Below are 23,230 nucleotides of genomic sequence, written 5' to 3' on the forward strand. Positions count from 1 at the left end.
AAAATCGACCGTTAAATAAGCACGCTGGACTCGTTTCGTGGGTGTAAAAAAGAGGCGATTTTATAGATGTTTGGCGGCTCATAGCTCCTATAAAAAATAATTAATCAAAAAAATAAAACGATAGATGCACCCCAATGGTGGATATCCATAGCATACTAAAAATAATTTCTCTAGTGCCATAATTGAGGAAGGGAGAAGTATAGTACGTTTGTATGGACAAGGCGCTGCTGTCCAGCCCTCTTAAGCGCTAAATTATTTAATTTCGGAATTGGTAGTTTTAAAATATAACATTTGTTTGTTAAAGATTTATGAGGCTTTAAAGTTATAATAACAATTTGGATTATTTAGATTACATAAACATGAGTTAAAAATTACACATACCTGAATAAGAAGACGTTAGTAAAAAAGTCAATGGAAGTCCAGAATAGTCCTTTGATCTCAGTATCTGTAGTTTTCGGTTTTCGTTATTTATAAATAAATCACGCCAACTTACGTGATTTCGTGATGTAGTCGTTCCTTGCAAAACGCAGAGTTTACGTAAGCTTGGCATCCACTTCACCAGCGGGCTGTCGCCGAGTTGTCGAAATAACGCAGTGCCCACCCGTCACGTCGCCCAGTAGTCGCAGTGGCGAGTAAAACCTGTCGACCGATCGTCCTCATCGTCCAATCGTCACGTACCGCTCGCTGAGGCGGAAAATATTACAATCGGGCTCAGCAGCAATGATTTCATTGATAAGTTGGATAGGATAAGACGAAGATTTTATATATTAACACTTTTTTTCAGTGTGAGATTTGAAATGTTTCTGAAAGTTAGATTGGCTAGCAAAAGATTTGAAACAAATATTGCATTTGTACGGCTTTTCTCCGGAATGTGATCTTTTATGTATCACTACGTAAGATTTCAGAGCAAATGATTTAAAACAAATGTCACATTTGAATGGCTTTTCTCCAGTATGAGTTCTTTTGTGTTTTGTAAGCTGATGTTTTTGAACAAATGACAGTGAACAATCGGTACATTTGTGCGGTTTTACATCAAGATGATATAACTTATGTGAAACAAGGTCAGATTTCCTAGCAAATGATTTAAAGCAAATATCACATTTATGCAGCTTTTCAGCAGTATGCGCCTTTACATGTCTCATAAAGTTATCTCTTTGAACAAAATCTTTTGAACATAAATCACATTTAAAAGGCCTTTCCCCACTATGAGTTCTTTCATGCTTTGAAAGCTGAGATTTTTGAGTATACGATTTTAAACAAATATTGCATTTGTACAGGCTTTCGCTACTGTGAGATCTTTCATGCGTTGTAAGCAGATGTTTTCGAGGATATGATTTCAAACAAATATTACATTTGTATGGCTTTTCCCCAGTATGCACACGTTCGTGTATCATAAGGTCATATTTAAGGATAAATCCTTTTGAACAAATCTCACATTTGTAAGGTTTTTCTTGAACGTGAACTTGTAATTCATGTTTGAAAAGATGATATTTTCGTGTGAAAGATTTTTTGCAAATACTACATTTATGCAGCTTTTCTTTAGTATGAGACACCATCTGGCTCACAATGTCATTCGATGCATGTTCGAAATGAATTTCATGGCTTGATTCAGAATTCGAGGGACATTTGTTATAATTGGAAGTTGTCGGTAATATAGATCCAATATTGTCATTATTTTTTATTTTGAAATCGCTTCTAGTTACTTGTCCTCCGCACATCTATAAAATAAAAACAGGGTTGTATAATAAAAAATGTGTATAATATTGTGTTTTTTTTTGCAAAATGTGGTGTTTTTGTACATATATCAAATTTGTACGTTTTTCCGTTAGTATTAAAATTTGTATGTGTGAAAAAGCTAGTTTTTTTTTATTGATGAACTCACATTTTCAATAGAACACAATTTTTGCTTAGATTCAATCCGTTCGAAGGAACTCGATTCCTGTTTATATAAATCATCATTTACCGGATAATTACAATCTGATGTTGGCAATTCATATTCTGTCTTTACCTGCAAACAAAAAGGTAGCAATGACACTAATTAATGACAAAACAAAAGGTGGTGTTTTCGTACAAGTATCACATTTGTACTTTTCTTCCTTAGTATGAAAAGGCCAGTGTTTTTACTTTATTTTTTTTTTTGGTGAACTTACATTTTCAATAGAACACAAGTTTTGCTTAGATTCAATCCGTTTGACGGCACTTGATTCCTGTTTATATGAATTATCATTGACAGGATAATGACAACCAGTTGCTGGCAATTCATATTCTGTTTTAATCTGCAATCAACAAATGAGAAAAATCAATGACGAAGCAAAAGGTAGCGTTTTTGTACATATATCATATTGTATGGCTTTCCACTAGTATGAAAATATTTATGTGTGAAAAGGCTATAGATAGCGTGTGATTGGTATTTTCACTACAATGAGATCTTTAATGGTTTGCAAGCCTACTTTTTGTAGCAAATGATTTAGAACAATTTTCATATTCGAATTGTGTTACATTTTTTTTCTATAATTTTAAATGAGTTTACTGTTTTTAGTTTTTTTGTGTTCATAAACTCACATTTTCAATCGAAGACAAGTTTTGCTTAGATTCATTCCATTCTAAGGTACTCGGTTCCTGTGTATATAGATTATCATTGGCAGGATAATTACATCCTGTTGCTGGCAATTCATATTCTGTCTTAACATGCAACTGAAAATGTAGCAACAAGACTAATTAATGACAAAGCAAAAGGTTGTGGTTCTGATTAAATATCACATTTGTAAGGCTCTCCGACAGTATGAAATTTTGGAGGTGTGAAAAGTCTTTAGTTTAAGACAAATGACATTAACCAGACATTTGTATGACATTTTCACTAGAATGAAATCTTTTGTGATTTTGAACAATGTTCTTATTCCAATATTGTATTACATTTTCTTGGTGCAGTTGTAATGTAGAATCGCTATCCGATGTATGTTCGAATTTAATTTCATGGCTTAATTCAGAATCTGAGAGATATTTCTTACAAATAGAATCTGTTGGTAACGAAGTTTCAATGTCGTGAGTATTTTCCATTTTGAAATCACTTGATGTAACTTTACCTCCGCACGTCTGTAAAATAAAAAGAATGTTGTATAATTTTAAATGCGTAATATTTTGTGTTTTTTTTAGTGATAAATTCACATTTTTAATGGGACAGATGTTTTGTTTTGATTCACTCCATTCGAATGCACTCGATTTATCATTTTGTTCATGTATATCATCATTGACAGGAGAATTACAACCAGTTGCTGGTGGATTATCACCTGGACATATTGTAGCTGACAGTTCATCTTCTTTCTTAACCTGCTATTGAAAAAGTAGTAATGAGACTGAATATTGACATAGAAATGGTTAAAAAGAAAGTGAAAGCTTAACCGACCCGCAGCTGACAGCAGGAAGGAATCCGTTGAACCAGTGGAAGAGGATTGTCATGGAAGCCAGTGGAAGAAGACTCGGCTGGAGCAGGGCAAAGGCCCTCACCAAGTCTGCCCTCCATCTCGAAAACAAGAAACAACAATAACGCACCGCTCAACGTGTCATCTGCAACTGCCAGCCTCCGTCAGGGTTGCCAGCTGGGAAGAAAAGAGAACTTGTTTTAACCGCTTAGCTGCCCAGCCGTCAAACGCCACATTCACGCACGCGCCCAAACTTTCGGGAATTAATTTAAGTATTAAGACGTAATAATATATTTTTTTTGTTATTTTTCCCAAAACAAGGACTATTACAACTACCACATTAATTTTTTTCAGATCAAAATTCGTTACTTTTTTTCAAACTTTTAGTGTTGCTATCACTACAAACCAATTTTCCTTATCACAAATAAATTGAAATCAACACTAAATAAAATATCGTTTTTTCTAGCTAGCAACGAATTTCATGCCTCGTTTGTCGAAGGGTAGTCCCGGAAAAATTCATTAAAAAAAATTGGGTCACAGGTATTGTCAATCATTTGGTGTCTTACGATACGATCGCATAAACTTAAGTCTAAAATGTATTCGTTTTCGCTTATGCATTTATTCATATACAATTTTGTATGTATATTTGTTTTAAAAATATATACATATACATATATGTAATAAAAAGGTAAATTATATATTATTATAACAATTTAGAAAAAATAATTAATTATTTTTTTTATAATACATAGTGTGTAATGAACGATATTACGCGCGTCTTTATGCAGAGGGCGTGATACGTCGTTATTCTTCCAAAGAGTCAAGTTAGGTGGAAACGTGGACTAACCTTGGGATAGTTATATAAATGTATATAGTCGGGGAGGTTCCTGACGGCAAGTCGTCTGCGTTGATAACAGCTTCCTCGTCGGTCTCACGGCTGAGGTTTCTCCGGAAACAGCGTGAGGAATGCAGGGGAAGTTGGGCTGGAACTCAGGGGAGGGAGTGATGCTACACTCGACCTCGTGGCGGTTCTTCAGCAAGATGGCGGTGGATCTCTCGGCCCCGTCTCCCCCTGGAGACGTGCACAGGAGAGATCTTTCTTCGACGGGAGTTCGCGTGGAATAGGCCGCGCGCCACCTGCGCGTGCGCCTATGTAGATTTTCCCTGGGTGGCCACTCGAAATAAAGGGCGAGTGTTGCCCTATGGGACGATGGGAAAACGTCGCGTTACAAGTGCTATATTCATATCTTATGTTATTATTATATACGTGTAAACAAAGGAAATTTTAAAATAGCCACTCTTATTTTGTCATGGTTTTATCTTCAAATGGTGAAAATATAAATAATTCACTTTATTACGAAAGAAAAAGAACCGACTAATTATAGTGATATTATAATTCGACCACGGAAAAATTTATTTGGAAGTCAATTGTGTAAAGCATCCAATTCTTAGAGCGTTCAACAACAAACTGCATTGAAAATCTGGATGAATTTTGTCGAATATATAAAAAAGAATATGCACGTGTCCCCCGTTTTTGCATATTAGTTGCAATTTGATACCGACTACCGACCATAAAATGTTTATTTAAAAGAAGAAAACATTTTTGTTTCATGATATACACATTTTTAAAATAAATTTGAATTTTTTTATACTATTTCCTAGAACCAATGTTTGACGATACCTCTAAAAGTATAAAAGGGCATTTACGAATAATTTACGATTTTATAATTTTAGCCTAAAAGCCATTGAAAGCCACCGGAAAATGATCCCTACGGATTATTGTAATACGTTTAAAATTGGCTTCTTCGCTTTTGAAATATTTGATATGGTGGCCACATTCTTATGTCATTGTTTGTATGGGAGCCGACTGTCATCTGAGTAAAACGGATTTCTACTTTAATTTGATTACCCACTGCGGTTATATTGTATATTTGGGTTAAGGATAGATGTCACTACAACACTAAATGAAAATATCATAAATTTTTCGAATAAATTTAATAGATATCGTTCGTCAAAGAGCTCGCGACTAAAGGCGCTTGTGGCGTATGGCAGATACAGCTGTTTGCGCCTTAAGGCGCTTGTGGCGTTCAAACGGTTAATGATTTAATATCGTGGTTCTCTATAGAATTCTAAAAATTCGACCAGCTTTCTCATGACCAGTTTTTGGGTGTGACCAGTTTTCTTGCGACCAGTTTTAGTGTGACGGGTGACGACGTGTGACCGATCTACAGCGACCGGTTATCCTGTTACCAGTTCACATATGACTAGTAGTCCGTTTACCGTTTTTGGCACCCTTGGAAAATATCGAATTTGGCGCTCCTTTAATATTTTTTCAATACATTTAAAGATTTTATTTAATTTAAAAAATACACATTTATTGAAATATTTATATTAACAAATCGTAAATTCTTAGTCATTATAATATGTTTAAAAGTCGGCTGAATCTATATTTTGCATTTAAAAAGACATATATTTTAACAAAAGTGAGAGAACGAAAAAATTCTGTCAAAAAAGGACACGTTCTCTTGGAAAGAGACCTGTTGGAAATGTAAATATGGCGTGAATTCGATGTGACAACTGACAATGCATATAGCGTTTATAGTCATGCTTTGAATGCGCGGCGCTACGACCGCGCGAGGGCGCCGGTGGTGACGGCGTCCTCTCGTTTCTCGTCCGACGTTTGTATTTGATCGATTTTTACAGAAAAACTGACACAATGGACTCGTTTTCGAAGAGCGACACAGACAGGAATGACGGTGAGTGATTTGTCTAATTTTTGAAATCCTCAATGCATCACCTCGCGTACTCCAAATCCTAGAATATCGGCTGTGAAGTTCGCGCATGCGAAAAGTCAAATATTTCATATATTCTATTTGAATTCGCGTCACTTGTTTTTAATCGGCAAAATTTCGCGCCAAAATTTCAGTTTGACGTTTGGTTTTGACGCAATTTGTGATACGACGCAACATAACCTATACACAATTGAAAAATTCCAGTTTAAGATTTCACATTTTAATAAAGTATGTAGACAGAAACTGTCTTTTGATAAACGGCAACAAATAAATCAAAAGGAAAATGTTTTGAATCCTTTCAATGATTAAACTTTCAGTTCAGAACTATAATATTTTGTCATACATTTTGCCAAATGTCGATTCCTGATTTATCTTATTTGTGTGCTTCGAAATATTTTAATTCAACTTATTTTTTGTTAATTTAGATAAAGACGGGAGCGATGCAGATATGTTATCGCCTTCGGAGGATATGAAAGAAATTAATGGTAAAAAGAAACGGAATCGAAAACGTCGACGAGAAATCGACTTGGTAAGTGGCGATTTTGGGATTAGCTTAAAAATCATTTATGGAGTTACCATGAAGATGTGTACTCGCTATTGGTGAATATGGTCTAAATTTGGAATGTAACAAGTCTCATGTGGCTTAAAAAGTAAACTTGTCATAAGCGTTACAATATGTATGTTTTATTCGTATTGTAAATTTACCTAATGGTTTTGAGCCAAACCAAATAAATCATTATATGGGTCAAAACAATACAAAAATTATTCGTCTAACTTATTTATTAACCCTTTGAGTGCTGACGTCTTTTCTGTTGAAAATTTCGTCAACATTTTCAACTAGAATTATTTACATAGAAATCCAATAGAAAGCAGGTTTAAAAATGTAGCTAATCCAAACAAACTCTAGATAACTACCACCGAGGATTTAGAGTTTTATAGACGTGTGTTTAGACTCTCTAAATATATCTTGCAACAATATTAAAATAAAAGAAGTCTGTTAATAAATGTATTTTTCCGAAACTAGTTCCATCTTCTTCATTGTTGTTAAAATGTAATGCTCACAATCTAAATGCCAAGCCACAATCTAAAACACTCGGCAGTTAGGGATTTCCATCGAGAAATTCTGCTATGGTTATAAATTCAGAAATTCCGGTGTAAATCAGTCTTTATAAACATTGACACGGATTACACGACCCATGTTCAATGCATTTTTTTTTCAATGCTACCAGGAAAGACTTAGCGTGTAGTATTCTTGTTTATTTTTTACATACTCAAAAAACAACGCCTATCGGCGTATTTTAGGCTCATGAACTTGTTGGCAAAACGCCGATCGGCGTTGGTCAGCATTCAAAGGGCTGAGAACTGTTAAACAGTTACATTGGTTCAGTTTGGAACATGAAACATGCAAATGAAAATAATGAAGTATTTGGGTCAGCAAAACATTGATCAATGGCGTATAACTCTATATTGCCTTCACATTTGAAATTGATCATAATATGCATATAAAACTTTCTGAGTGGTTTTTTCGCATATTTAAACCTACTTACATATACATATGTACACTCTATGGGTGGTATTTGATTTTTTTTTTGTAATTATTTCAGATCAAGTCCGAAGGTTCCAATGACGATGATTCCGAATCTGAAGATGCGAACAGTAAACGCAATTTGAGTTTCCTAGGAAGTCCCACACCACACTCGCCAGGACACTCCGCCGGAAGGGAACCTCGATCGTGCGTTTTAAATCAACGCCAGAAAAGAAAACCGCTATCACGACTCTTAGAACATCTATTGAGAAATTTAGAAAAGAAAGATCAAAACCAATTTTTCGCATGGCCCGTTACTGACAACTACGCACCCAACTATTCCACTATAATTAAACGTCCTATGGATTTTTCTACGATGAAACAGAAAATAGATGACAATATGTATAGATCGTTGAATTGCTTCATCGTAAGTGGACGTGTTTGTATTATAAACGGTGGGTCGGAAACAATAAAACGATTTGTATCTTGAAAACATAGATGTAGAATAACCTAGATATGCCATTACATACAAATTTCGTTGAAGATCTTGTCGCCACTAACTGTGAAAAAAAAAGAAGGACGCAGCGGTCGGCAGTGGTCAGCAACTAGTTTATGTACAGTTTATGTATATGTACATGCACTGAAGTTTTATTTTATTTATAACTTTATTTAGTAAACCAAACTGATAAAGCCATATTAAGAAAAAAATATTTAGCTATACACACTATATTAAACTATAAATGTATGTTACTATAATAAAACCATCATTAACTATTACAATATTTAAACATTAGTAACTTCCACAAGGATCAATTTTAAAGCTGACACTTTAATATTTAGTTCATTGTTTGTAGTTTTAAACTTAATGTCGATTTCTGAATTTCCTTCAGTGCCAACAAGATATACGCGTGCATTTAGTGACACCTGTGGCAGAGGTTGTCGACCGCTGTTCCATCAGTACATACATCGCGCCGATATTTCATAATATGTTAAAATACTACTATAATTGAAGACATTATATATTGATTCTTACTTATGATATGTGATGCCATCCGCCTTTTTATGTTTTCTTGAGTAATTGTAACAGAATTTCACTGAACACGTTGGCATTTTCGAAAAATGTCAATCGAGCTTCCTACTTAGAAGCTAACTAGCTACTGAGAGAGAGTGTGCATGATCTGTACTTTTTTTTGTGTGTGCATGGTCCAACAGGGTGATCGGCTTAGAGCGTCAGGGCGTATCTATGGTATTCTATATCTATGCTTGAAAATTAACAAATTAATAGAAAATATTCATAATAAATGAATATATCTTTAAAATGTTAATCGTATAATAGTATCTTTCCCACACTATTGTAATGCATACATACATATATATACATGATATTGTTGTGATTAGAAATAATTGAATTGGGTAGATTTATCTCGTTGATTTTTGCAGAGTGATTTCAAGCTGATGTGCAACAATGCCGTGAAGTATAATAAAAGTGGGACTGTTTATCATAAAGCCGCTCGGAAGCTTTTGCATTTAGGTATGCGACAGTTGACTCCAGCTAAGCTTCGTCCGCTCGGAAGTATTTTAACGTACATGTACGAGATTCCTATAAGAGAGTTGGGATTCGATATGGGAAAAATGGATGTGGTGAGTGTATTTCGTCAACGTTTGACGCTCGAGACCGTTTCGAATGCTTTTTATTACTTTTTATTATTGTATAAGTCCAGTTTTGTGTGTAAAATGAGAATATATATTAAACGAGTCGATTGGTTGATTGGAAGGGAATCTTTCACATGAGGTGTTGTTTCAATTGAAAATTGGAAGGTCAAGTTGTATTTGCATTTTATCAATATTGTGATATTTCTTTTATGCACCTTTCGTTGATTATGTTGATTATGGCCATATGTTCGCTTTGTACCATTGACTATCATCGTTTGTGTTCATGATATTTGTTTTGTTCTTTCGGCACACTCATTTCTCTTTAAGTTGCTCTAAAGTCCTCACTGGAAAATAAGTAGTTTTTAAATGAATGAATACGTTAAGAATTAACTTCTATTTTGTTATATTATGATAGCCGCCAAGACCAGCAGGGAAGTATAAGGTATGAACAATTAAAAAAAATATACCACCCAATTTAATTGAATAATAATTAAGAAGTCACATGCTTACATTGATTTTTCAACGACTGCGCATATTTTGAAACAGCATGGAGTATTTTAGTGTATCCAGTAGCATATTTTTTAAGTTAAATATATTTATTAGCTCTTTAAATATAAATATGTACGTAATACAAAAAAAAAAAAAACACCAGGTTTTAACCGAAGATTATATAAAACGAAAGTTCCAGTAATGTTTTCAATAAAATAACTATTGTATTGGGTGAAAATATTATAGAATATATTATAGATATGAAAATTTGGTTCACTGCGATTTTGCTTCAAAATGAAATCATTTCGCTGTATATATATACATACATAATTGCTTTTTAAATCATATCATGCATATTTTGCAAATTATATTATCATCAGAAACTTTGTCGTTGTTTACTTTCGAGTACATATTTGCGTTTGTTTTTTGTTTTCAATCTTATGATTAGTCTGTTAATCTGTGATGTAAACGAATCATAAAATTTTGCCTGTAGTGCGTATGAATATTTGAATTTAATATACATAATAGTGAGTTTGTCATATAGTATGAAATCTATTTGATCATTGTGAACTTATAATTTTTACTATGTTTTAGAAGGCATTGAAAAATGGAAACTCTAGTAGAGAGAGCCAAGAAGACGATACGAAAGAGCCGCTGAGTGCCGACGATATGGTCAAATTAAAAATGGAAGCTGTACGAGAACAGCATCGCAAACGTCTGGCGAAAAAAGGTTACATTTTTAATGGTTCATAATCGCTATGAAGATGAATCTAGCTTCGTATTGAAATCGATATTTGTCTCTGTTTAGCGTTTCCAAGAATGGATGCTGAGGGTTTCACGTCGCTGCAAGTCCTCGTCGACAATGATGGAATGTCTCCGGCTAGTAATAAACGGCCGGTTTCTCTTGGGGTCTTCACTGGTAGGATCGCTCACGGAACGGGAACGTTGCAAGGTTCGCTGTTGCTTATTGAATATAAATATAATTCGCTGGAATCCTATTTGAAGTGTTGTGTTGTGTTTTTAGGATTTAAAGAAGATAGACGGAATGCTGTGAAAGGTGTGAAGCCGTTGAATTATGGCGCTTTCGGATCGTACGCTCCGAGTTATGACTCGACGTTTGCTACTATTTCCAAAGAAGAATCTCATATTCTGTATCATATTTATGGTAGGTGCATATTCTGGCAGGTTATTGCAAATTGTTATGGTGCATAGTAGGATGAGAGCATCTTTTTTAAATGTTTCAGGTGAAGAAACGGGCATATCAGCCAATGACACCTTGCTTAGGTTTTCGACAGAATCTCCTTGGAACTGTATTTACAATATGGAAGAGCTGTTTCCGTGCCGTAACTCGTCGAGGAACTCGCCTGACAAACAAGTAGACGTAAATTTTATACTTGCGGGATATTTGCATCGCAAAAAAATAAATGTTTTGCGTTACAGTTGGATAACCGTGTTGTTATTTTATGTTTTTAGAATTATTCTGATGTTAAAGTCGATATTGACCAGTTGAAAACGTTGTCGGAGATCGGAATCGACGTTGACTTTTTGGCCGATATCGAAGACGATATTGTAGTTTCTCAGCAAGACTTTGGATTGAAGCATTCGTTGCATCAAAACGTTTTAGCTTTGAAAAAATTAGAAAATGAACAAAAGGAAAGGTTTGTTAATCTTTAATCTTTATGAAGCATATAATAATATAGTAGAACTCGGGGATCGCTATAATATAGTAGAACTCGCGGCGACGCTACTGCATATATCATAAATGGAATAAATGTCTATTTTTTGACATAATTTGTATAATTTTTTTTATAGATTGTCACAGCCTATTCCTCCCCATCTTTCCAATGTAGCGAAGCCCTCTTTGTTGGAACAGGAGACAGCTAGGACCGTGGTTCACAATTTGAAGGAGATGGTATCTCAGGTCAAGCCGCAGCATGTGGTTTCGCTGACGAGCATCCGAAAAGCGATGGGAGTAACCCTCGCACATCTAGGTACACATTGTGTCCGAAGCTCATATGTATGTAGTGTATCACAATGTTTCACAGATGAGTGTTTTGTTTCAGACACTCCTATGACCTTGGAGGAGCTGCATGAGATATCTCCGGAGCACGCTCTCATGGCCGATCAGCTTTTGAAGGAGAACGCCAATCACCTGACTCTTCTTGAGAACGCGCAAAATTCTGGAAATGAAGATAATAGTGTGAAAAGTGAAAGCGAATCGTCCGATAGGAAGTATCTTGAGGATGTCAAGTCTGAGGAGTCGGAATTTGTTAAAGCGAATTGATTTTTATATGTACATACATACATACATACATAAGTAGTATAAATAATTGTATCTATATTTGTAATATTGATAAAAAATTGATTATTTTTTTAAAGATTGTTTTGACATTCAAGAAGTATTTTACTTATATTATATATTAAGATTTTATTAATGTTGTACATTACAATTTAATAAAATACAAGTCTTATTGCGTTGTCTGATTTAAGAATGATTTGTGAATAAAATTATTTTGTATTATTTATTTAATTTTATTTAGTGTAGAAAATATCACATGAAAAAAAAATGGTAAAATGATTTAAAAAAAAGTCAGATAAACAGCTTGTTTACAAACTTGGTTCACTTTCATGCAATTTTACATCCATACATATGTAGATAATAATGGAAATATTTTATATTTCGTTTGATTCATTTGTATATTTCTGTTTAGATTTCTGGCCAATGTACAGTTATTGGCCATAACTAATAGTGGTAAAAAAAGTAATATCAAGAGGCGCAGAATGTCCCCGATGTTATAGGATTCTTAATTTTATCTTAAATTTAAGTGATTTCTCTTCGTAACAAATTGAAGATTGAAAAAAGCAAACGCATAGGATATTTTTATAAAGAATATATATAGATAAGTTTTTCTTAACCTTTGAAGGACGGAGCGTCGAGATCGAACTGGGGTCGAGTAAGACCCCAGTATTTTTTAATCAAAATATAGCTTTTCTCAATACAAATGGGTTCAATATATATCTTATTAATCATTTTATATATCAATATAAAAAAGTTTTAGTCCTAGAGCATGTTTTTGACTTTTTGTATTAAAAAATAACGACAAGCATCAACACGCAGACGCGCATAGGTAATGCCAACAGGCAACTGCACGACTCAATAGCCACGCGCTGAAAGCGACGAAAACAATAGCTTACGAAAATATAGCTGTCTCTTTCTCTCGCATTGATTCATCGATCAACAAGAATATGCAAGCGAACAGTCGAAAACATGACTTTTCGCTATCGCCTTTAAATCATACTTTGGAACGTAGAATTGTATAAATGTATTTTTTTACGATGTACCCCTTTTCTAAATCATACAAAATCTATTAAAATAAATTTCTTATAGTTCATTCTAGGAATACAAGAAATATAGGGTGAAATATATGTAGCTTTGAAAACCACATAGTTATTACGAAAAACGTAAAAATTGGCGCACTTGCATACCCCACTTCGGTGAGGGAGGGTTAAAAAGAAATACTCTGGTAATACGTAATTCGAAATTGAAAAATATCTGATATCGAAGTAGAAGATAATTTTTGGCGCGCATGCGCAGATCGGTGCTGTCAAATAAGTTTTATGTGCGCACTTTGTCTAGTTTCTTCTTGGATGTTTGAGACAGCTATCCAGGTTGGATCAGTTTTATTACTATTAGTGTACAATAGCACACCTTTTTTTTCTATCCACGACAAAATACACGATGTTTGAGTTAAGGTTAGGATTAGAACGTTGGGTTTAAATAACATCTCCATAAAATCGGATATATTTTTTGGTGCTATTTTGTGCTACTTAACGTTGTAATTTTATTTATTTATCAATAAGCTGTGCGAAAAGGTTTTCTTTGTTTTTGTTTAAATGAACGATAGACATCTATGTATGATTTTAAAAATGTTTCTGTAGTGAAAATTCGACCTATCATTTTCCAGCAAATAAGTACATACATACATATACTATATTTTTGGTAAATTAGAATGAAAAAATAAATGAATAGAGATTTTGTTTAATAAATAATGGGTATGAGATTCGAAAGATAAAAAAAAATTACGAATAATTGGATTAGAACAATGATTCTTAACCCACATTTCACTATAGAATAAATATATTAAGCGTTCATACATACATATACATATGTATGTAGTATATGGGATCCATTTTTGAAAATTTCGGTCTTTTTTTTCAGTTAAATTTATGGATCCCCGCAGGATCCACGAGCGACGGAGTTCAAGGATTTCTAGGCTTAAGCGATATTATTAAAAAATTATAAATATTTAATTTCTAATTTGCATTTTTAGACAGTTGAAAATACCCGTACAAAAGCATCCAAGCTATAGAAAATTAATATTTAGTAATAATAATTGATGAAAACAGATTTTGTTTTTCCAACATGAGCTCCAGAAATTCGAACCATGCTGTCGACAAATAATTTACGACAGTTTGAGAACAACCTCCTTGCAATTTTCCTTATGAATATTGGATATACACCGGCTAACTTATGAACGCGAACTTGAAAGTTTCACTGCGAATTTTTAACGCTACTGAAAATATCAACTTTTTCAATTTCTAAGGAAGTCAACGATCCGCTTAAAGGAATTTATAATATTTACATTATAAAGAAAATTTTATAAAATATGTTTATAAATCATATATATAAAGACGGTAATCTGTGTGTGTGTGGGTGTGTGTGTGGGTGTGTGTGTGGGTGTGTGTGTGTGTCCTAACTCTCGCCGAACATGATGAATCAACCAGTATGGGGAACAAATTTTTTTTTTTCACATTTTTCATTTTTTCAGTTTTTTCATTTTTTTCATTTTTTCAGTTTTTTCATTTTTTCAGTTTTTTCATTTTTTTCATTTTTTTCATTTTTTTCATTTTTTCAGTTTTTTCATTTTTTCAGTTTTTTTCATTTTTTTCATTTTTTCAGTTTTTCAGTTTCCCAGTTTTTTCAGGCCCCGGGGGTGCAGAAGGCATCGGGGGCGCTGGGGGCGCCGGAGGCGTCGGCGGCGCTGGGGGCGAAGCCCCCGGGGTGCCGGAGGCATCGGGGGCGCTGGGGGCGAAGCCCCCGGGGTGCCGGAGGCATCGGGGGCGCTGGGGGCGAAGCCCCCGGGGTGCCGAAAGCATTGGGGGCGCCGGAGGCGTCGGCGGCGCTGGGGGCGAAGCCCCCGGGGTGCCGAAGGCATCGGGGGCGCTGGGTGCGCTGCGGGCGCCGGAGGCGCCGGGGGCGAAGGCCCCGGGGTGCCGGAGGCGTCGGCGATACACAAAATGTAATTCGTAATTCGTAATCACTTCGTAATTTGTCATTCGTAATTCGTGCATCAATTTCTTTCCGAAACCAGTCGATTCAATATCTTTAACTTTATTTTTATTCGAGTTTCAATTCCATTTCGAAACCACCCGTTGAAATCAACGGGTCTAACACTAGTTATAATATAATAGCCAAAAATATGCGCCTGTGAACTGTTTAGGTTATATCAAATATACATGCAAGGTACACGGAGGTGACATACAGGTCATGCATAAATAAGGGTGATGATGCACAGTACTTCAATATGTACACATATGTACAATACTAGTTTTATATAAATTACAAATTACCTTGGGATAATGACACCATGGTAAATTTAATAGTAAAAAATGGGAGTTAATAATAGTGTAGCATAGACGTGTAGAAGGGTTTCCGAGATTGGAGTGAAAGACGCATAGTAGTGGTAGAGGTAGTTTATTTTTCTCGATCCATCGGCCTGCTAGCTCCAAATGAAGCACGGACCAAAACCGCTTAATATTTATACCCCAGCATGTAAACTCAACACAGAGAGATCATTGGTCGATGGGTCGCGAGACTTTATTGGTTGTTGTATACGGCTCGTTTATACGCTGAGACCTTTTTTGGCGCGAACGCAAGATCAGGCGATTTGAGATGGTAAACCAGCAGTACACGAGCACCAATTACCTAATCTCTACGTTACAATACAAACTTGCCTGCCAATGTATAAGGCTCTCATTTATAACAACATAAAATCGGTTGAGTGATCTTAACCCTTTGAATGCTGACAACGCCGATCAGCGTTTTGCCAACTAGTCCACGAGCCTGAAATACGCCGATAGGCGTTGTATTTTGAGCATGTAAAAAGTAAAAAAAAACACTAGCCTTTCCAGGTAGCATTGAAAAAAAAATGCATTGAACATGGGTCGTGTAATCCGTGTCAATATTTATAGAGACTGATTTACACCGGAATTTCTGAATTTATAACCATAGCAGAATTACCCGATGGAAATCCCTAACTGCTGAGTATTTTAGATTTTGGCTTGGCATTTAGATTGTGAGCATTACATTTTAACAACAATGAAGAAGATGGAACTAGTTTTGGAGAAATACATTCATTAATAGACTTCTTTTGTTAATTTTATATTGTTGCAAGATATATTAGAGGGACTTTTCAACGGTTCGTTGAAAAGTCCCTCTAAAATCTCTATAACAGAACATCGGGCACCCGAAAAGTCCATCATACTAACGATAACTATCATACTAACGAGAACTTGAGTGCCAAATATTGTGTATTCGCGATTTTCATGGCAAAAATTGTCTTTGTGACCACCGCAATGTGACGAATTTTATTTTATATTGTTACAAGATATATTTAGAGAGTATAAACATACCTTTACAAAACTCGAAATCCTCGGTGGTAGTTATCTAGGGTAGTGATCTAGGGTTTGTTTGGATTAGCTACAATTTTTGTGCCTTCTTTCTTTTGGATTTCTAAATAATTCTATTTGGAAATGTTGGCGAAATTTTCAGCGTGACGGGCTTTCAACAGAAAAGAAGTCAGCACTCAAAGGGTTAATTGGGCTCGTCACTGTTTTTGAAGGAATTAAAATCTCGTATTTAACAAAATTAATTGGTGTTCGAATTCTTAAGAAAATTGACCTATATTATTTTTTTCAATGTCATTTGACAAAATAGCTCGATATATCTCTCGTTAAGAGGGCTGTACACCTGAAACCTTAATTTTGTTACCGTTCCTTTCTTCGATATATATATTGAGTGTATGTATATATTGAGTGAATGCGACAATATATATCAATATATATATATTGAGTGAATGCGACAGTTGCGCTTCGACCAGATAAAACGTATTTTAAATTGACAAAATCGAGGTTTCGTATTCTACTATTTTCTCCTCCAAAACTGGACCAATTTTTAAAAATTTCATCATCGGTATGAGAAAAATACTTTCTGTGCATCTATCGGCGTATTTTTTTTTAAATCGACCGTTAAATAAGCACGCTGGACTCGTTTCGTGGGTGTAAAAAAGAGGCGATTTTATAGATGTTTGGCGGCTCCTAGCTCATATAAAAAATAATTAATCAAAAAAATAAAACGATAGATGCACCCCAATGGTGGATATCCATAGCGTATTAAAAAATAATTTCTCTAGTGCCATAATTGAGGAAGGGAGAAGTATAGTACGTTTGTATGGACAAGGCGCGGCTGTCCAGCCCTCTTAAGGGCAGGGCCGCACCGTGCAACTTTGTCGGCCGACTTGTTGCGCGACACGAAGAAATGTATGGAAATGTGTGCGACAAACAAGTTGACGAGTGTGGCATGTCCCATATATCTGCATGTTTTGGTCTGGTCGCCCTCAACTAAGTTGTTCGCGAGTTGAGCGGTGCGGCCCGGCCCTAAGTCTGCCATAGCGGCTCTTGCTATTATAGGTATAAACTCGTAGCTAGAGACCTTGAATTTGGTTAATATTTTTTAATTGGCATTTTTAGTACTTGTTTCAGCAATTCAGTATAATTTATTGTTTTGATTTATTTTGGTCGTATAGAACAAAGGATCGCTTTTCTCGTTCTCGTTCAAATACGGTAATTTCCGCGGTAGCACATTTTGTCCGGACGCACACATACAGGTGGCTAGTAAGCCCGAAACGCTTTTCCGCCGAGGAAAAGCTGGGAAAACCGTAAGGGGAATTCACGTCGTTATACTCATTCGTGGTGCTCAAATTCGCTTTGGCCGCCGCACGGAACAATAATAACGGGAAAAACGAAAACGTCTGCGCATTAACTTTCCACGCTGGTTTTCGGATGGAGAGGCTTTATTAAAATTACCCCATTTTTCGCATTACGTTCGTGTAAATAACGTTTATGAAAATTCGCCGGGAAACTTTTCGAAAATGGTTCGGTTGGATGAGAATTTTCTTTTTTTTGTCAAAATATTTTGTAATGCTGTGATGCTGAAAATGGTCTTGAATTGTTATAGGTGTGTGAAAACATTATATTAACTTAAGTGACTGAGGATTTTCTTGGGTATGGCATTACGCTTCCCGAATTCCCAAAGAAAAAATATAAAAGTCTTGATTGTAGGAGGAGGATTGCGTTCTGATGTGAGTTTGATTTAATATTATCTTTTGTACTTTGTATATATGGTAACGGCACCATTCACTGTCACGACCCAATTCTTGACAGGTTTTTTGATTTAATTTAGAGTAAAAGTATTTATTTTAACTTTTACTTTAAAGATCATTGTAAGTTGGGCTTCGAAATCTGGAATGAATTCAAATAAGTATGGAACGCTGTATGCTCGGCATAACGAGAGATATGAAACGGAATACGTGGTTGAGAAGTATGACAAGGGCAGTTGATATAGTGGAGAGAGACATTTAAATGACAATGGGTGGGTCAGGTGGCTAGAATAATAGACAAAATAAGTGCTGGAATTATAGACGAGAGAACGTAAAAGAGTGAAAGGAAGGCCGCAAGGATGGACGAAATTTAAAAACAAATGTGTAGGATGAAATGGATGAGAATTGCGCAAAACAGAGATGAATAAAAGCATGTTGGAGAGTTTTTCATCCAGCAGTACATAGATGGTGAACGGTAGTAAGTAATGGAAGAATACCCAAGAGTTACAGCTTTGATATGTGAAAAAAAAATTTATAAAAAAATACTGGTCACAATTGGGTATGTGACAGCGAATGATACCGTTACTGTATACAGTATGTTTTAAAAAAATCTTAACTTTTTTTAGACATCTGGTTTTATCCAAATTTATGATCCAACATCGAATGAGTGGAATGTTCACTTTAAAATAGACATAAAAAATACTAATTTTTCATCAGTCATATTCGAAAACAACCTATTTATATTTGGAGGATATGTGGGCTTCCACTGCATGGATACGGTACGTAACTATGCAATTTTCATATCCATATTTGGCCTCCAACGAAAGGGTCTCTTAGACTGTATTCGTTGGGGGGGGGGGGGGGTGGTGGCCCCATGTCGAGGGCTTTAAGGGTCAAAGCGGGCTTAGAATCCATATTTGGCACCCCGTTTATAGCGCGTGGGACTTAAAAGGTCCCAGCGCCTTGTCCATACAAACGTATTATACTTCTCCCTTCCTCAATTATGGCAGTAGAGAAATTATTTTTTAATATGCTATAGATATCCACCATAGGCATGTTTATATTTTTTTGATTAATTGATTATTTGATTTTTGATTTATTTCATTTTTTCGTTAATCAAAAAAATAAAAAAAATATAAATATGCCTATGGTGGATATAAATGCATATTAAAAAAATAATTTCTCTAGTGCCATAATTGAGGAAGGGAGAAGTCTAATACGTTTGTATGGACAAGGCACTGGGGTCCAGCACCTTGTCCAATATTCAATATTCAATATCCAATGACAAGTCAACGAATCAAGCGCGCTTAAGTCCCACGCACTAAAGTCACTGCACCTTCATATTTGATGTCATATTTTTACGTCCATAGGATTATAAAATGTCTTGGAATTTTTTAGTGCTTTTAAAATAAAATCAGCTATAAATTAATCCTCTAATTGTGAAAATTTGTTGACGTGAAATAAAAAAAACTAAAAAATGAGGAGGAATTGAAGAGGGATTAAGTGGGGGAGGGGGGGGGGGGGAATAGCAATATAACCAGAGGTTTTACTTGATATTAGATTTATCCGTATTTGAGGTCATGTAATGACATTTTCGTTACATCTCTTCCGTAACGCTCTTATGAAAAATAATTTTTAAATAAGTTTACACTTATAAAAAGTGACACATTTTATGCCATGTGACTTTTTCAGGTTTATTCGTTTAATCTGCTGACGAAAACGACGAATGAATTGGCGTCGATGAAAGAAAATAAAGAAAGTTCAACAGCAATTGTTGTTGATGGACACATATTTGTTATGGGAGGATGGAATGGTTCAAATTCATTAAAAACTGTGGAAGTGTGAGTTTATCTACATATATTTGAGCCGTTATACATAATTGGAAGTGGCATAAGTTTACTTTCCTTCATTTCGAGAAATATCTCGTAAAACATTAAATATAATATATTGCGTTAAACAATACATAAAAATGTTGGTCGCCTGTAATACGATTATTCTGCTTTTCCAAGATTCTAGACATATCAAATTAAAAAAAGTGATATGAATTTCTGAATAAAGTCAAACTGAAAAAGTGTTTTTGGAAGTGAAAATAAGACTTCTGCTGCTTTCAAATATAACCGCAAATATTTATATTGATTTTCGGTCATATTTATATTTTGAAATGCTTATGGTGATTTTTCTTTGATTTGTTTCAGATTTTATCCAACTAAAAACAAATGGAAAAACGCTGCTTCTATGAAAACGGCACGATGTGATCACGTGTCAGTAGTTTACAATAAAGAAATATATGTGTTGGGGGGACGTGATAACAAAGATAGTTTTAATTCAGTTGAAGTATACAATGTAAAGTCAAAAAAGTGGAAAATCGTCAACCCAATGAATTCAAAAAGATCTCGATTTGCAGTAAGATTTTTAACTTTAACTAACTATTATAAATATTGAACAACATCTAAAATATGTGTTTTCGTCGTACTCAATTTTTGCGCGCCAGATAACAGCGCTCCGACATAACCACCCCGACACTACCGCGCAGCGACAAAACCGCGCTCCGACAAAACCGCCCCAGCAAAAAGCGTTCGGCGACAAAACTGCGCCACAATATATGAAAAAGTTAAAATATTAATTTCGACTTCGATTTGATTAATATAACTGAAGTATAATCCATAAGTGATTTCCCGCTTTCAACGTTAACTTAAGTAAAGCATCGGGCCACATGCGGTGACGTTATTACACATGCTCTTATCCTAGTCGAGTCGAGAGAAATAGAAAGATTTATTAATATGTCAGTGTATTCGATTTTTTAGATGATGTTGAAGTTGAAGTTGAAATTGATATTTAAATTTTTTCATATACTTTGGCGTCGTTTTGTTGCCGAGCGCTTTTTGCTGGGGTGGTTTTGTCACCGCGTGGTTATGTTTCTCATGGTTTTGTCGTCGCGTGGTAATGTCGGGGCGGTAATGTCGGGGCCGTTTTGTTGGAGTGGTTATGTCGGGGCGGTATGTCGGGGCGGTTATGTCGGAGGCGCTATGTCGGGGCGCTTTTTTACCGAGCGGTTTCGGACACCGTTTACCTATTCATTACATATGTACCTATATATGGGTTCACATTTATAGAGATTTTTCAACTAGAATCTCTCGTAGGGTCTCTACCATATTGATCGAAACCAGAAACGCTAGGATAGATCTTACGAGACAAATCTTTCAACGAAGTTTCCGAGACTCTTTTGAGATCTACGAGTCACGTGGCGTGTTTGAACCCTCAATAGTTGCACTTTTATATTATTATGTATGCATAAACATGTTGAAATTTATAGGCAGTTGTTGTCAACGATTCAATCTACTGCATAGGTGGCTCGGAAAATTATTCCCCAATAGATAATGTGGAAAGATTTGATATCAGGAGTAATATCTGGACTGAAGTGATGAGTTTGCCAATTAAAGAGTGTGCAAATGCTGCAATTTATAATGGCGAAAAGATAATTTGTTTCGGTGAGTGTTGACCGTCTGAAAGTGATTTTAATTATTTCCTGAATTTAGTCTAACTTTAAGGTTTTTTCAGGGGGGATGAAATCGAGTTCAGTGTTTGAATACGATCCTGCAAACGACAAGTGGAAAATAGTCGGTGAAATGCCAATTAATAGAACGAGTTGTAACGCATTCATTACTTCAGATTTATGAATCGTTTTGAATTATATACAATTTTATTTAAATTTGGACATTTTATATCAATGAATATAATGCAATTATAAAAATGTTATAAACATGATAGAAATCAAAATAAAAGACTTGAGTGTAAGTTTTAATCTCGTTCTTCTTTTCGAGAAATTCAATTTCCAATACTACGATTTATTCAATCCACACGTTTTCACAGATAATTCATTAAAGTCTGTAAGTTTCGAAGCTTACAAAGAGTGCAAGAGTTTTACTCATCGAATTTAAAGTAAGTAATGAAAGGTGTAGATTGAATCGAAAAGTTCACAACAAAAACAATTTCAGCATTTTTATATTAACTCAATTTTACTAAATTAATGATTTTTACAATACAAATGGTGCTTAGCTATTGGACTAGAGATTCCAAAATTATGTACCATTTTAACGATGTACCTTTAAATTATGTAACATTTTCCAATACTGAAAAAAATCCACTACCGGTAGTACATGTTTGACCGATATTGATTTATTTAAGTAATTTCTGCAATAAAGTTCAATTAAATTCCAGTAAAACAATACGACGAAGTAGCAGTTTACTATCGATTTTTCTTCCACTATTTTTTCGACCACTTAAACATGTGTGCTCTTCACAAAAAAAATCATGTATTATTCTTGTATCAATGTGGTGAATATAAAAAAATCACTAAATTTAATAAACCGGAAGTGGGATTTTTTCCTCTTAGAAAGGTCAAAAATATTGTGGCCACTTTTCTGTCCACACTCCTGCACGCATTAAGCTGAAAATTTATATTTGTATTCTTTATGTACTAACTTAGAGTTGATAAGGTTTTGGTCAGAATTAGTGAAACGGGAGAAGTATTTTTTTTTAAAACAATATTTCAATATTTTATTTTGACCATTTGAATTATTTTTATTTTCTTGATATTTAATGAGTATAGTAATTATAGTGATTTTAATTAATAAAAAAATTTTGAACAAAATCCGACAACCGGTAGTGGAACTTTTGTCTTGTGTAAGTTTCTCAATATTTGCGCTCAATTTGTATCGAAAATGCTTTCATATACGGTATGTGTGAACGTGTATGCATATACATATGTATATGTATTAAATTATAATATTAAATTATAGTATTTTGTTTTTATCCTTCTTATATTCCTCAAATACTTAGATAAAGTCGTGGGTTTTTTTTTTGTAATAAAAAAGAAGAAAAATCGAACAAGAGTAAACTGCCACTTCCGTTTGA

The 23,230-nt window shown here is 34.8% G+C and overlaps 4 protein-coding genes across 7 annotated transcripts in view; 2 read left to right on the forward strand and 2 right to left on the reverse strand.

The window, feature by feature from the left end:
* Positions 1-23,230, reverse strand: part of LOC143915157 (uncharacterized) — a 510,169-nt gene that overhangs the window by 431,734 nt on the left and 55,205 nt on the right. The window lies entirely within an intron of this gene.
* On the reverse strand, positions 768-3,605 carry LOC143915908 (uncharacterized). Its single transcript, XM_077436729.1, has 7 exons — positions 3,404-3,605; positions 3,166-3,327; positions 2,914-3,093; positions 2,563-2,694; positions 2,151-2,276; positions 1,883-2,008; positions 768-1,718 (listed from the first exon to the last, which is right to left on the reverse strand). Exons 1-7 carry the CDS (start codon positions 3,518-3,520, stop codon positions 768-770), a joined length of 1,794 nt encoding a protein of 597 aa, XP_077292855.1. The 5' UTR covers positions 3,521-3,605.
* Positions 5,987-12,402, forward strand: LOC143915147 (bromodomain-containing protein 7-like). Of its 4 annotated transcripts, none has more exons than XM_077435613.1 (11): positions 5,987-6,175; positions 6,637-6,740; positions 7,816-8,163; positions 9,177-9,377; positions 10,473-10,608; positions 10,687-10,830; positions 10,903-11,043; positions 11,123-11,259; positions 11,352-11,536; positions 11,691-11,869; positions 11,942-12,402. In XM_077435613.1, the coding sequence occupies exons 1-11, from the start codon at positions 6,136-6,138 to the stop codon at positions 12,160-12,162; spliced, it is 1,836 nt and encodes a 611-aa protein (XP_077291739.1). In that variant the 5' UTR covers positions 5,987-6,135; the 3' UTR covers positions 12,163-12,402. The 4 variants fall into 4 exon arrangements, with proteins under 4 accessions (XP_077291739.1, XP_077291741.1, XP_077291742.1 ...); XM_077435615.1 differs by having other exon boundaries at positions 6,014-6,175; positions 11,123-11,253; XM_077435616.1 differs by having other exon boundaries at positions 6,023-6,175; positions 10,476-10,608; positions 11,123-11,253; positions 11,942-12,401.
* LOC143915156 (uncharacterized) lies at positions 13,434-22,117 on the forward strand. The gene is made up of 7 exons (XM_077435629.1): positions 13,434-13,547; positions 18,175-18,298; positions 18,943-19,095; positions 20,009-20,157; positions 20,512-20,719; positions 21,630-21,804; positions 21,875-22,117. The coding sequence occupies exons 2-7, from the start codon at positions 18,224-18,226 to the stop codon at positions 21,991-21,993; spliced, it is 879 nt and encodes a 292-aa protein (XP_077291755.1). The 5' UTR covers positions 13,434-13,547; positions 18,175-18,223; the 3' UTR covers positions 21,994-22,117.

Source organism: Arctopsyche grandis, chromosome 8 (genome assembly GCF_051622035.1).
Source record: "Arctopsyche grandis isolate Sample6627 chromosome 8, ASM5162203v2, whole genome shotgun sequence".
Lineage (NCBI taxonomy): Eukaryota > Metazoa > Arthropoda > Insecta > Trichoptera > Hydropsychidae > Arctopsyche > Arctopsyche grandis.